The following is a 13348-nucleotide window of genomic DNA, read 5'->3' as shown; positions in this document are numbered from 1 at the left end:
ATCAGGAAGGATTACTTATGCTGTGCTGAGCAGTTTCCCTGAAAATACTAGAGTTTAACAAGATTATAAATAGAGAAGAAGGGAGGTGGGGAGGGTATAGCTCAGTGGTAGAGCACGTGCTTAGCATGCACGAGGTCCTGGGTTCAATCCCCAGTCCCTCCATTAAAAATAAACAAATAAATAAATAAACCTGATTACCTCCCCCCCTCCCCCAAAAGTCAGTGTCACTACACAGCATTAAAATGCACAGATGCTGGGGGCTCTCTGGTGATAAGTATCCACATGAGCTCCTTCCCCCTTTCCGAGGTCTTCGAGGGAGCCCTGACCCAAAGCACAGCCTTACACTGATGTGCGAAGCACTTCTACAAATAACTCACAGACGTAGGGGCTCGGGGTGGACCTGTAGTGAAGCACTGAGAAGACGCGATCACACAGAAATACTGACATGATCGCGAGAACATGCGCATTTAACGATCAAAAACGTCTAGTGATCTCAATAAAATTCCTCTCGATGATTCGTTTGCAATCATCAGCAAGATGGTTTTATTTATTTTTTAACAGACAGGTTCCATGTTCAATTTCAGCACCAAAATTATTTTTAATTTAGGAGACAGTGTTCTGTCAGACATATTTCAGAAGTGGGGTCATTTTTTTAAGGGAAAAAAGTGATACTAGTTCACGGGCTAAGTTAAAATCTCAAAGAGCTCTCTGAAAGCCCTGGCAGCCCCCGTGTCCCCCGACATCTGACGACGCTATCGACACATGCAGTTGCAGCAAAAAACAGACGACCTCATACTTTAGTGCACGTGAGGGTTTTTTACAGCTGTCCTTCCAGAAAGTAAGCAAACCCTCAGCTGCACAGCCCTGCCCAGCCTTGCTCTGCGTCCCTGAAATGTGATCTCTTTACTTGTCTCTTCAAAGACACGTCCTCAGAGTTTTAACTCACATTACAGAATGAGTTATCAGTGTTTTTACCCCTTTCTTTTTTCCTCCCCTCTCCCTACCCCTCGCAAAACCTGACCCCTGAAAGGGAAATCAAGTCATGTTAAAATTAGGTAAAACACTTTTTCTTTCATGATGTCACGTACACAGCAACTTTAGGAAACACACACACACACACACACACACACACACACAGGCTCTGTGGGAATTAAGACTATCCTGGACCTCATTTATTTACAGAATCTACACTCCTGCCATCAATAGCACATTACTGTGACTTTTCCTTTGCACACAGCTTTCCAAATATAAAAACAAGGAGAAACAGAGATGTCTTTCAGTCTTACATGAAAACATCAAGGAAAGAGAAAACGTTTAAAGAGAAAGATACAAGCCAATCTTTAAAGAGTTTTACAAAGCTGTTTCTAGAGTATTCTTTTGGAGAACATCGATTTCTGCTTGGGGGAAAAATACATCTGCTAAGCCAACGCCCCGGACGCCCAGGGCTGCCGCGAGGGGAGCCGCCCGCCGCCGCCTTACCCGGGACACTTGGCCACTCCCGGCTCGTCGGGCGGAGGGCTGCCTTCCGACTTCTTCCAGCCGATGACATACTTGTTCAGCGCCCCTTGCCTGTGGTAGGGCTTGGACCCGGGGATCTGCTGACCGCTGCTGTGTGACACGATGTAGACTTTGGACGTATCCAGAGAGCCGCTGGTTTTAGAACAGTGAGCGGAAGGGCTTCCTGAGTGGTGGGAACCACTGGGGAGAAAGAGAGACAGAAGCTGAAGGCAGGACAATCAGATCCCAGCCGCGCTGGCCGGCGGCCCGACTCAGCTGCGGCACTGGACTCCTGGCCCGCTCCGCGAGCAAAATCGGGCACAGAGAGAGGCCGAGAGGCTGTCTTTGTGCTGCGAGCCTTCTTAGAAGGCCCTGCTCCCCATAGGCCGAGGGTGTTCATGTGCAAGTTGTATGCCTGTGGCCAGAAGGATGTTAAAAAACACGGCCAGGGGAGATCTAATAGAAAATTGGGATCCGACTCCAACTGATGCCACAAAAGAAAAGAAACTCAAATGGTGAAGAAACACAAGAGAGGGAACTCAACCTCAGCCGTCACCAGGGAGATGACAGTGCAAACTAGAGCAGAATATCCTGGCATGCTCACCAGACGGGCCAAGATGGGAGCATGTGATGCTGGACGGCCAGCATCTGGGGCGATGGGTCCTCCTCCTGCTGCTGAGGGTGAAAGTGTGCACAGCAGTTTGGAAAACCGTCTGGGCATGACCTGTAAAGGTGTGCGCTCGCCCAGCACAAGACCCAGCAATTCCGCTCCTAAGCATACGCCCCAGATAAACCCCTGCAAGGGGACAGCTGGAAACAGACAGCAACACGGACAGGAGTGCTGATCCTAACAGCTCCCCGCGGCTGGCATCCTGAATCATCAGCAGTGGAATGATGGCCAATTAACAAAAGCGGTAAAATAATAATTAAAAAGGAAACTCCAGGAACGAATGAGCTGAGGCCACAGACAACTGGGGTGAATTTTACAAACCTCATGTGGACAAAGTCACACAGGATGCGTCAGGCGTGACTGCGTTTTCTAAGAGTTCATAAACAGGTGAAAACGAATAGTATAAATGTATGTTTGGGAATGTATAAATCAGCATGGAAGCTGTAGAGAAAAGGGAGAGGACGGTTATCACGAACGCCAACGGTTATCAGTGGCCACCTGGAGGGGGAAGAGAAGGCTGGTGATTGGACAGGACACAGGGGGCCTCTGCCAGCACAGTGCTTCATCCAGTACAGTCATACGGCTGCTCGTTGTATTATCATGTGACACAAAATAACATTTAAAAGACAGAATCCCTAAAAACAGCAAAAAATCTTAAAAGTCAGTGGTTCGGCTAAGACCAGAAGGACTTACAGCCCCACCTGTGTAGGGGTTTACTGGGGTGTACGCTTAGGAGCGTAATTGCTGTATGACCATCCCCAGAAATACAAAAACCTAAAGATCTTTTTTTTTAATTCAGGAAAACCAACAATATAATGTTTCATGAAAAATGAGTCAAAATAGAGACCAGGAACTACTTTACAAGTATTTAAAGTTTTAAATGCTTCGATGACACGTCTAATGTCAGAGTTTCGGAAGGCAGGTAAGCGGCACTGTCAGCCAGCCTGACGCACAGGTGTGGCCCGGGGCCCTGCAGCCAGGCTGCCTGGGGCCCGATGCCAGCTCCGCCCTTGGCACTGGGAGGCCCCGGGCAAGTTCACTAATCTCAGTTTTCTCACCTGTAGTGTGGATGTAACACTCTCCACCTCTGGAGGGTTGCTCTGAAGGTTATCTGAGTTACTACCCGTGAAGCAGTAAGAACAGGGCCTGATACGAGTTAAGCATTATTCACATGTAGTTAATGTTTTTTTAAGTGATGTATGAAAGAGTTAGTCACAAGTTGTTGCTACTGCAAGAGTTTACCACAGGGTTGCTTGGGCAATAAGCTCCTTGGAATATAATCTTGTTCTGAAATCTCTGATTAGCACGTACCCTGGCTGAAAACCTTATGTATAAAGGAAGTAATTCAGTGGAGGAAGTAAATAAAAAAAGCCTAAAATTACGAATGATATTAAAAATGGACTTTTTATAGATTTCAGAGGAAAAGAGGAAACACAGTAAACTAACTCATCTCTGCGTCTTTGCATGTTGCAGACACTGTATTTGCAAAATTAAACAACAAAATAAAACAAATAAAACACCTTATCTGTCTACCTCCCCTGAACCACGTGGTTGCTGGCGGTGGGTCTGGTGTCCCTGAGTGTGACTGAGGTTGCCCCCACTTTGGGGTTGAGGACTGGGCCCGGGGGAAGGTGTTTTAATGCCACATGTTAAACATCTACAATTAGAACAAAATTCCTTTCAATTAGCTAGACTTTATTTTTTTTAAAAAACGGAGTGTCAGTCTGAACATATCTGCCTTGTCAGACATAGTCCTCGAAGGGGGCCCGTGGAACAGGGGAGGACCGGGCTCGGGCCTGTGCCTTCATCACTGGGCGTCACACAGACGACACAGCGGCCACCCCGCGTTACCATTCACTGTCACCTGAGCACCGTCTAGGTTGCCACCGCCTCTCCTAAAAACTTCGAGACTTTGAGACGACAGATTGGACTGGGAGAGAGATGAGAGGCCTGACGGGAGCAATTAGCATCTCTGTTGAGTGTTCTCTCAGATTTAAAGAGAAAGGAAGTGACTGTCACCGACAAGGGACTTCTTACTGTGCAAATTTCAGAATAGACTTTGGAAACAGGCATCTCCTCTGAAGTTAGATGGCCTGGCAACTGGTGACAGTGATCTCAGGGGCATTCGTTCCCACTTCAGGCCCCTGCCCCCACCACCCCAGCAGGGGTGGCGCCCAGGTGCCCGGGTACCCCACGCGGGTGCTGGCCAGTGGTGCAGGGAGGCCCTTACCTGGAATGGGAGGAGATCTCGCTGAGGTCCCCCATGCTGCCGTCGGCAGCACCTGCCGGCAGAGACAGGCGCGTAGCCGTGGACCGCATACATCTTGGCCTGCTCGTCATCGGGCCCCGGGATGCCAGGCGGCGTCAGCCCACTGCTCTGCCCGGCCGTGGACCAGGGCCCTGCCGCCCGCCAGGTGCAGGGGGCCGAGGACGGCAGCGGGCACGCACTGGGGCTGTGTCAATGCCGCTGTCCGTGGAGGCCCCCTTGATGTAGGTCAGCCCCAGCAACTCGGGGTCCATCAGGTCCCCAGACCCAAAGTGCTTGTCATCGCTGTTGCTGGAGGTGTTACTGGAGAGTGTGTTGCTGCTGGAGTGGCTGGAGCAGCTCTTATCTCCAATCTGGAGAGGAAGGAGAAGTGGGAAGGCTTCAAACAGACCCCATACTTTGCTGATTATCACCCAGACTCACAAAGTTATATACCAGAGGATTTCACCCAAACCCTTCCTACTCACTCCTCCATGTAAGGCAATGCAAGCATTTACTTTAAAAGAAATCCTGGTTTTAGGGGGAGGGTATAGCTCAAGTGGTAGAGCACATGCTTGGCGTGTCTGAGGTCCTGGGTTCAATCCCCAGTCCCTCCTCCAAGAATAAATAAATTAACCTAAATACCTCCTCCACCAAAAAAAAAAAAAAAAAAAAGTAAATAAAACAAAAAACTTGGAACACGTTTAAAAAAAAATCTTGGTTTTATGTAAAAGTCCCTGAGTCATGATTCATCCCACAATTCCAGTTAAAGGGGTATCTTTTTAAGTCTTTGCTCAACTCTCTGTACGTGACGCACAAAACTCCTGCCACGGTGTCACCAACAAGGAGACAATCAATGGAGGTTACAGAAGCTGGGAAAGCACGTGGGAAATTAACAGAAAAGGGAGGGCAGCCTTTTGTCCAGAAAATGCTCCTATGACGAATGACAGTGTCAGCCCTGGGTTTGGGGCAGAGATGCGGGTTGGGATCACAGTGGTGGGACTTCGGCCAGTCACCCAGCCCCGCTCTGTGCTTATGACTTGGAGCCCAGTGACTAGCGTGTGGACCCAACAAGCTACTACGTACAGAAGGCCACTGCAGCCACAAAGCACAGCGTGTGCACGAGCTGTCTCTCCGAGAGCCCAAGTCAGCGCAGCCCCGGGGCTGATGAGAGGGGGCGCTCTTGAGAGTAAACGGGAAGGCTCTGAGGTCCCTGGGAGACAGAGCCGAGAGAACGGGGCAAAAGTCCATGTCTGATATGCCTGCATAGACACGGCCCCTCTGCTCAGCCCGGGGAGACTAACAAGACCGGAAACATCGGTAAGGGGCTGTGACGTCGTGAGAGCTGGTCCAGCCCTGATCTGTTTTCCAGTGGTTTGGCCTTTCCTTCCTTCCTTCCATCTTACTGGATCCCTAAGCAAGCCCCCCTGCCCTTTGGATCACACATCCGTCTTCTCAAGTTCACTCCCACCCCCAGCCTCCCTGTGCAAGTGGAATCAATTAGTGAGGTGAGGCCGGCGGGGTCGGCACACGGTGAAGAGAGGGACGCCACACGTGTTAGCCTGGAACGCTCAGCTGTAAAGCTCGCCAACCACATGTGGAGGAGGAGAGGAACAACTCGGGTCAGGAGCTTATAAAATGCCTGCAAATTCTGAAAAACAAGCTACTTTATAATGTTGGCTTTACTGGCCAACAACCGCAATCCCTGTTTTCACCTTTAACCAGAAAGTAAGTTTCACTGAGCTACCATCACCCACACGGCTGGCTCACCCTGTAGGGTTTTCGCAAAATGTGAATCAAACCACTTGGGTGTCGTGTGGATCCTGCTGTGTGTTAGTATCAGCTGTGGCTGTTACTAACCAGGCATCGCCTGCAGCTGCACATGGAGTGGCCAGGTTCCAGGCGGGGCATCTCTGACCACACACCCCACTTCTCAGTTTCCGCTGCTGTGTTATGTCCACAGGTGGATAATAGTTAACAGATTAAAAACATCAAGGATCGAAGGCCGAGGCTACAATCTTGGCTATGCCAAGTAATCTACTGTAGGACCTTTCTTCGAGGTTCTTTACAAATCAAGGAGAAAAAAAATACTTAAACTTTTTGTTTAGTTATTTTTTTCTTACTTCACCCAAGAGCCTTGTGCTTTAAATGACACGCCCCTGAGAATCCCTGGCAACAGTGCTAATAAACCGGTCAGAACGGCTGAATGAGCGTTTGTTTTTGATGAAAGGACTTACATGAGAAAGCTTATTGGGGGAGTCTTTGCAGCCTCCGTCTTTCTGCAGGGCTCTTTCTTTATAGGAACTCAGGACTTTGGAGGATGGGCCATGCCACTTGGTTTCTGTCACACAAAGAGAGGAGACTTGGGCATCTCGCTTTGAGTGTTAACAAAAGAGCAAAGAAATGCAGGAAACCAAAGGAAGGTTAGGTGAAAGCGAACAGGACTGTGGTTCCAGAACCTTTTGGTCTTAATAACAGATATGTCCCAAGAGCAGGCAGAACCACCACCACCATGAAGTTAATGCTCCAATTCCCAGGCACTGAAACCACAGCCAGCGTGACCACGTCCCCAGTGATGCTGGGAGGTCCAGGGCCCACCCAGGTGGGTGGCTTGAAGGCGCTCGGCAGATACGCGCCGAGTGAGTGGAGGAGTAAGTGAGCGATGGGCGGTGGGGCAGGAGGGAGGGGCGAGGTCCTTCTTACCCAGGTGTCTGCTTCCTTCCAGGGCGTCTTCCCGCTCCCTGGCCCCTTCACATTCCAGAGGCCCGGAGCCCTGGTGCTCGAGCAGCAGGGGAGACTGGCACCTGGAAAGGAAACAGAGCTGAGCCCTGCCTTGCCCGCCCTGCTAGTTTCCCCCGTGTGCGCCGGTCCCCAGAGGGGCAGGCCCAGGACCCGTGATCAGAGGCTGTGTCCTGGCAGATGGAGGTGGGTCTGTCGGCCCAGCCCTGCCGGAGAGGCTTAGAGCATCTGGAACTGGGGGCTCTCATCTCACCCCTGGGTCAATAGAGGCACTGGGCTGGCACCATTTACAGATAAAGAAGGCGGCTGCCAGGAGGTGGAAGGGCTGTCCGGGGTCAGACGGCTCGTCCCTGACAGGCTGAGGGCGGGCTCCCTGCTTGTGCTGTTGCTGGTTTTCTTCTGCTGAGAACACGTGCACCGATAAATACGTCTTTGTATCAAAGTTTTTAAGGGAAGAAAATCAGATTGATCAGCTCTAGACTACACCCAAGTGGACTTGGTTTTATGAGAACTCCAACTATGACAATATACTCCTCCCTGAGAAACTGCAGAAGATTTATTTGCATCACCAAGAGGTCCTTACTCACAGAATCCCAGTTCCAGATCCTGGTTGGCAGAAAAAGCCAGAAATGGTTTTCCCATGGATATGAAAAAAGCTCCCCTCTACTTTGAAAATGCAATGAAATTGAGAAAAACGTCTTTATGTACAACTTTTAAGAACCCCATGTCTGGAGGGGGAGGGTATTTCTCAGCCTAAACCAGAGGGAAGGAGAGTCCCAGGCAAAGTCCTCCTCGGCTGACCTGGCCCTTCCCTCGTCTAAATCAGGGCACTCAGCTCCTTTGAGGGGCAGACGTGAGACTCAGTTGCAACGACGCACCAACACTGCTGCCAGGAGAGAGCAGGACTCCACTGCCAGAGCCCTCTCCTCCCCGGAGCGCAGGTGCGTTTCCCCTGAGCTACTGTATCCATCAATTCTGCGACCCCGTTCGCAGGCATCCTCAGGCGCAGCCTGAGGCACCAGCTCCTGGACACACACGGACTGGCCCACCCAGTGTTGGGGGCAAGCGTCCACTCTTCTCTAACAAGAGGCCGAGAAAACGTGTCGATGCTAAACCTGCCTTCTCCGATTCTGAGCTGGGTTTCGGAGAAAAAGCGCTTTCAAGGGAGGCTGTGAATTTATTCTTTGTCAGCAGTTTAAACAAAAGGGAACCTCTAAAGGGCCACCACCCACAGATCCCCAGATCCTTAATTTTCACATATTCAGAAAGACTCTCCTTTATTAAAAAGAGAGAAAGAAAACAGACAAGCTCAGAATATAGACAAATGAGGGCTAGCTCACTAGAAATGATGAGCTGTCCCACCCTGGACAAGCAGTTTATCAAAGACCTGTCTGCAAGTTTCTGTCCCCGCCATGGCTTTGTGTTCAGCAGGTGCACAGTAAGTGCTTCTGAATGAGCCCCAGAGATAAGCCCCCCTGCCCAGGGGCCCCAGACGGGTAAAATTGAGCCGTACCCGTCATAGCCAACTTGTGGTCTCCAGGGTCCGCTCCCGCCGGGTCCCGGGTCGCTGGAGGAGGACTGGTTGCTGGGCGAACTTCTGAAATGTTGACCAGAATCATTAACAGGGCACTGAGGGATCTGGGGGGTGTCAGCATCTCGGCCTGGCTTGTTTTATAAATATATTCATTTTCACAATGACAAAGGAAAGGGAGAAACACACACTGCAATGTGAAATGGAATAAATCCTGGACAAATAAACGAAGGATGGGCGAGGCCGTGAGATTTCAGGTGGTTTATGGTTGGTGATTTATTGCACGAAAGAGACGTGGCAGGAGCAAGGCCACGCTGTCTAAAGATTTAAAGCGCAGATGCTGAATCGAGTGAAACAGGAGGAACAGCAGTAGAACCCTCCCAAAATACAGAATTATGGAAACATCGCTACTACGTGTTCTGTGAAACTGAATGCAAGGCACGTTTTGGTTCTATATTTAAAACGGATGCAGAGAGAAAACTAAATTTGGCAAAGCATTTATTTTCACACATCTATGGAATGCAAGCTGACTTATTTCAGACACACAGACACAAGGAACACTCGTGAGAACTCGCTTGATGAAGACGTGCTTGCCAAGTTTCCCTTCTGCTATCAGAACCCGTTGCTACAATTTGCTAAATTCTCCATTACTAAGGGAGGTTCTGAGGACCCCTTTCCTTCCCATGCCACTCCTATCACCTGGGCTACCGACTGTAGGCATTTCTCTGAATATGGGAAGCTGATAAACTCAGCAGACCTTTGATAAAGGAGATGCAGAGTCAAGATGCTTTAATGTCAATTTAGGGGGAGGGTGTAGCTCAAATGGTAGAGTGCGTGCTTAGCATGCACGAGCTCCTAGGGCCAATCCTCAGTACCTCCATTAAATAAATGAATGGATGAATGAATGAATGAATGAATGAATAAACCTAATTACCCCACCAAAATAAAAAAGCTAAATTAAAATAAAGATGATTTAATGCCAAATTGAAGTAACACCACTCCTGTGCTCATTTTAAGAATAAACTGGAACAGAGGAAAAGACCGTATATTTTAATCTTATTAACTATTTATTAACACCTATATAGGCTTCCTCTCATGCCAGGCACAGTTCTAAGCAGTTGACACCTGTTGATTGACTCAGGCTTCAAAATGCCCTGTGGAGGTCTCTTTTATTGCCAGGTTTATTTTTCAGATGAGAACACTGGAAGCCAGGGAGTTTCAGATTAGCCGACACAAACTACTATATATAAAAGAGATAAACAACAAGGTCCTGCTAGGAACCTATAATGAAAAAGAATCTGAAAACCAATACATGTATGTACACGTATGACTGAAACATGATGCCGTACACCAGACGTTGACGCTACATTGTAAACTGACTCTGCTTCAATAAAAATTAAAAAAAAAAAAAAGAAAAGAAAAGAAAATTGGAGGCTGAGAGAGGCCCAGTAACAGGACAAGGTGACGATACTAGAAACACCTGCTGACAATCAACATATGACCTCCTAGACCACAGCCTGACCAGACACTCTGAGGAAACGCACGGTGTCTGTACGGCCTGTAAGTTACGTGGAAGCTAACACAGCAGGAGTGTAAGTCAACAACAACAACGCGACAAATTTACTGTTTTGTTCACTTAAAACTACCTGTGCCAATTACTCAGCCCCCAAATTCCCACCACTTCTCACACTAGTGGACTTAGGTTTTATTTTTATTATATTTTTTGGGGATTGAGCTTTGAGTGCATTCTCTCAGGGGGAAAATGTTTAATTTTAAAGGCAACTGACTTTGCTTAAAATCAGAGAGAAAAGCAAAGAAATGCTAATGCTCTTGGGACCTCTTACTACCGAGAGGAGCATGTGAGGAGCTAATCACGGATTTTGCAATTTTGTTTGATTTATCCTCAGAAGTATTTACATTTGTCTAGAGACGCCTGCAGGATGGTTTGTGGGGTCTCTTTCCCAAGATGGTTTGGAGAGCGAGTTGGCAGGAGGGTGGCGGTGGAGAGCGACAGCCACGGCCCTGGGGGGCGGAGTCCGTGGGGAGGACCTGCCATCAGCCATCAGCACCCTCGCTGGGCCAGGAGAGGGGCAGACCCCAGGCACCACAGCATCGGGGGTCTCTGTCCAGACGCCCTGCCTGCCAGGTTGGTCAGAACAAGCTAACTAAGAAATGACGAGGGCCATCGAAGTGCCCCCAACGATCTGAAGTTCTCACTGCAGTTTCCCCAGGGCAGTCCTTGAGGAACCGGCACCAGCGTTACCTCGTGCCGTCGGGCAGCTTCCGGTCGAAGGAGGTGCTGCGGGGGATGGCGGCCTGGTTCTGCGGGAGCAGCGGCTGGCACTGCAGCCGGTCGGGCGTGCCGGGGACCGGGGAGGCCCTGGGCAGCGGCTGCAGGGCGGGCGTGGGCACCCGGTGCCACGTGGTGTTCCTCCGGAAGGGGGTCTTGTACTCGCAGGGAGTGCCCTCGCTGTCGAGTTTGTACTCCACCATGGGGATCCGGCAGAGCTCCGAACACCCTCTGTTGGGCCGAGAGGAGATGGTGAGAAGGGATGCTCAGCGCTGAGGCAGCATCACGGCCCACAGACCCCGATGCAGAGCTGTCTACCCTGAGGCACATCCCTGGTGACCCTGTCTATTTAGCACCCAGCCTGGGTCAGAAGGGTCCAGTCTCAAGCATGTGGCTTCTGGTTAACCAACACATACCATACGGTATCACACCCATACGCTCTGTCTCTGTATGTAGCTTGCCAGCTTCTTGGACAGACCCAGATACGTCGCTAACCAGTTTGCATACATGGAATCACTTGCACGATGCATGGGCAACAAATGAATTTTAATAGATTAAAAATGCCTCATATATAATCTGAACAGGCATTTGAAAAGATGATTACATAATCAAGAATCATGGTCACGTATTACTTTTTTATGAGTCTGAGAAAAGCAAAAAGCGAACTAAGGAAAAGTCACAGTCAAGGGAAGACCTGAGGGTCCACCCTGTACAAGTCACGTGTGGTCTCAGTTACCACGGTCCCTCCTTTAAACCAGCATCATGGCTCCCCGCAAGGTCATCTCCTGAGTGCTCTCCCGTGGGCTCCAGTGATCAGTCAGGGACGTAAGACCCTTTATCCTGAAAAATGTCATTTGAGTCAAGACATCTGTCAAGTTTCCCGCTAATTAAGAGTGCATATAGTACTACTGACTTGAGCAAGGTCAACCTGTGAAGCCAACTGGTGGGAGTCTGGCAAGAACACAGGAAGACGGTGAGTTCCACTTTTGAGTGTTGGGGTAAGTCACCCCAATCCACCACGCTGACGAAGACAGTGCCTCTCCCTAGACATTCCAGAGTCCACAGAAAAACTCTAGCAGTCGCCCTCTGCAAAATCTACATGGGCAAGGTGCCGCGCTGCCATTCTCAAGGTGGTGAAGTAAGAGGTTACACCTCTTTCCAACCTGCTTAGAAATCATAAAGGTGGGATATTACCGTCTACAGCAAAACATCATGAACACCTGCTCTTGTCTTCCATCCCAACCGCTGTTCCCTGCAAGTCACTGGAGGTTCACCTGAACCTCGGGCTTTGGTGTCTCAAAGGCTGCAGTTGCCTGAACAGTACAAGCCAAGTAATCTTGAATGGAGACTCATGGAAGTTAAAGGTCCTGAAGTTACGTTTTGAATGAAAGGAACGTGAGCCTTGAGTCCTAGGGACCAAAGGGCAACTTGCGTTTCCAGTGCTTGCTTGGGTTTCAAGTTTATTGAATTTGTTTTAAAAGGAAGGAGAAAAAGGAAGGCGGATGACTGAGCAGTGTGCTGTCTTTAATTCATGCTCATAGATTGCAGTCCTCAGTAAGATGCTGCAATTTAGCTTCAATCTTGGAAGAAAGCTGTTATATAAATGCATAATCATGACTAATATCTGAGAGATGGCTGACAAAAATGTGTGCAATACATGAAGTCGAGGAATCAGGGTCAAATTATTTCATTTCCAGTCTCTTGCACAAGGTCATATGTGAGTGATCTTTTAATACTAAACATGGCTATTCTTTTGCCCTCATAAAAATCAACTTAAAGAACGGCTTTGTTTTACAATCAAAATGAATTCTGTTATTAAATGACATTTTTATAGCAACTACTCTTACAAACTAGATTTTTGCTTTACTTCTATGACCAAGACATCAGCTGCTATTTGTAATAATGCTAATTGTAACATATCATCAAACCTAGTGAAACTCAGTTCTGCTCCATATGTATGAGGAAGTCCTTGAAGGATACATATGGAAATTCAACCAATTTTTAGGGAAATGGGAAGAGGAATAAAATAAGAATTAAAAATGAGCCTGCAGAGGCCCTCACATTGCAGCATCTACTGGTAAACGGAGCTACACCAGCCCCTGCACACACTCCTCTCTCCCCCTGGGATGGCCCCAGCTCATCTGAGCATCCAACCTGGCGCTGCTGTGAAGGGCACACCTCACACATCTCTGGCTGGCAAGTAAAAGCCAATCAAACCCAAACTGAATGCGAAAAAGACCTAGCACACGAAGACATGCCACAAAAAGTGAGCTGCTCGTCTTGTGTGTAACTGCAACATTTTTGAAGACTTCCGTCTTTTGCTTTCCTGCCTTAGTGCAGAAATTCAGACCTCACTGACACATGTGCTTGGTCTCC

At 48.9% G+C, this 13348-nt stretch overlaps 1 protein-coding gene across 1 annotated transcript in view; it reads right to left on the bottom strand.

Moving 5' to 3' along the window:
- SIPA1L2 (signal induced proliferation associated 1 like 2) overlaps positions 1–13348 on the bottom strand; it is a 195434-nt gene that overhangs the window by 26292 nt on the left and 155794 nt on the right. The window contains 9 exon segments of the mRNA XM_032491815.1: positions 1480–1698; positions 4398–4450; positions 4452–4523; positions 4525–4614; positions 4616–4786; positions 6650–6753; positions 7116–7216; positions 8665–8748; positions 10946–11203. Of these exon segments, the coding sequence (XP_032347706.1) occupies positions 1480–1698; positions 4398–4450; positions 4452–4523; positions 4525–4614; positions 4616–4786; positions 6650–6753; positions 7116–7216; positions 8665–8748; positions 10946–11203 (1152 nt within the window).

Source organism: Camelus ferus, chromosome 11 (assembly GCF_009834535.1).
Source record: "Camelus ferus isolate YT-003-E chromosome 11, BCGSAC_Cfer_1.0, whole genome shotgun sequence".
Classification (NCBI taxonomy): domain Eukaryota; kingdom Metazoa; phylum Chordata; class Mammalia; order Artiodactyla; family Camelidae; genus Camelus; species Camelus ferus.
Note: the sequence above shows the minus strand (reverse complement) of the source record. Positions and strands in the feature narration are given on the sequence as shown.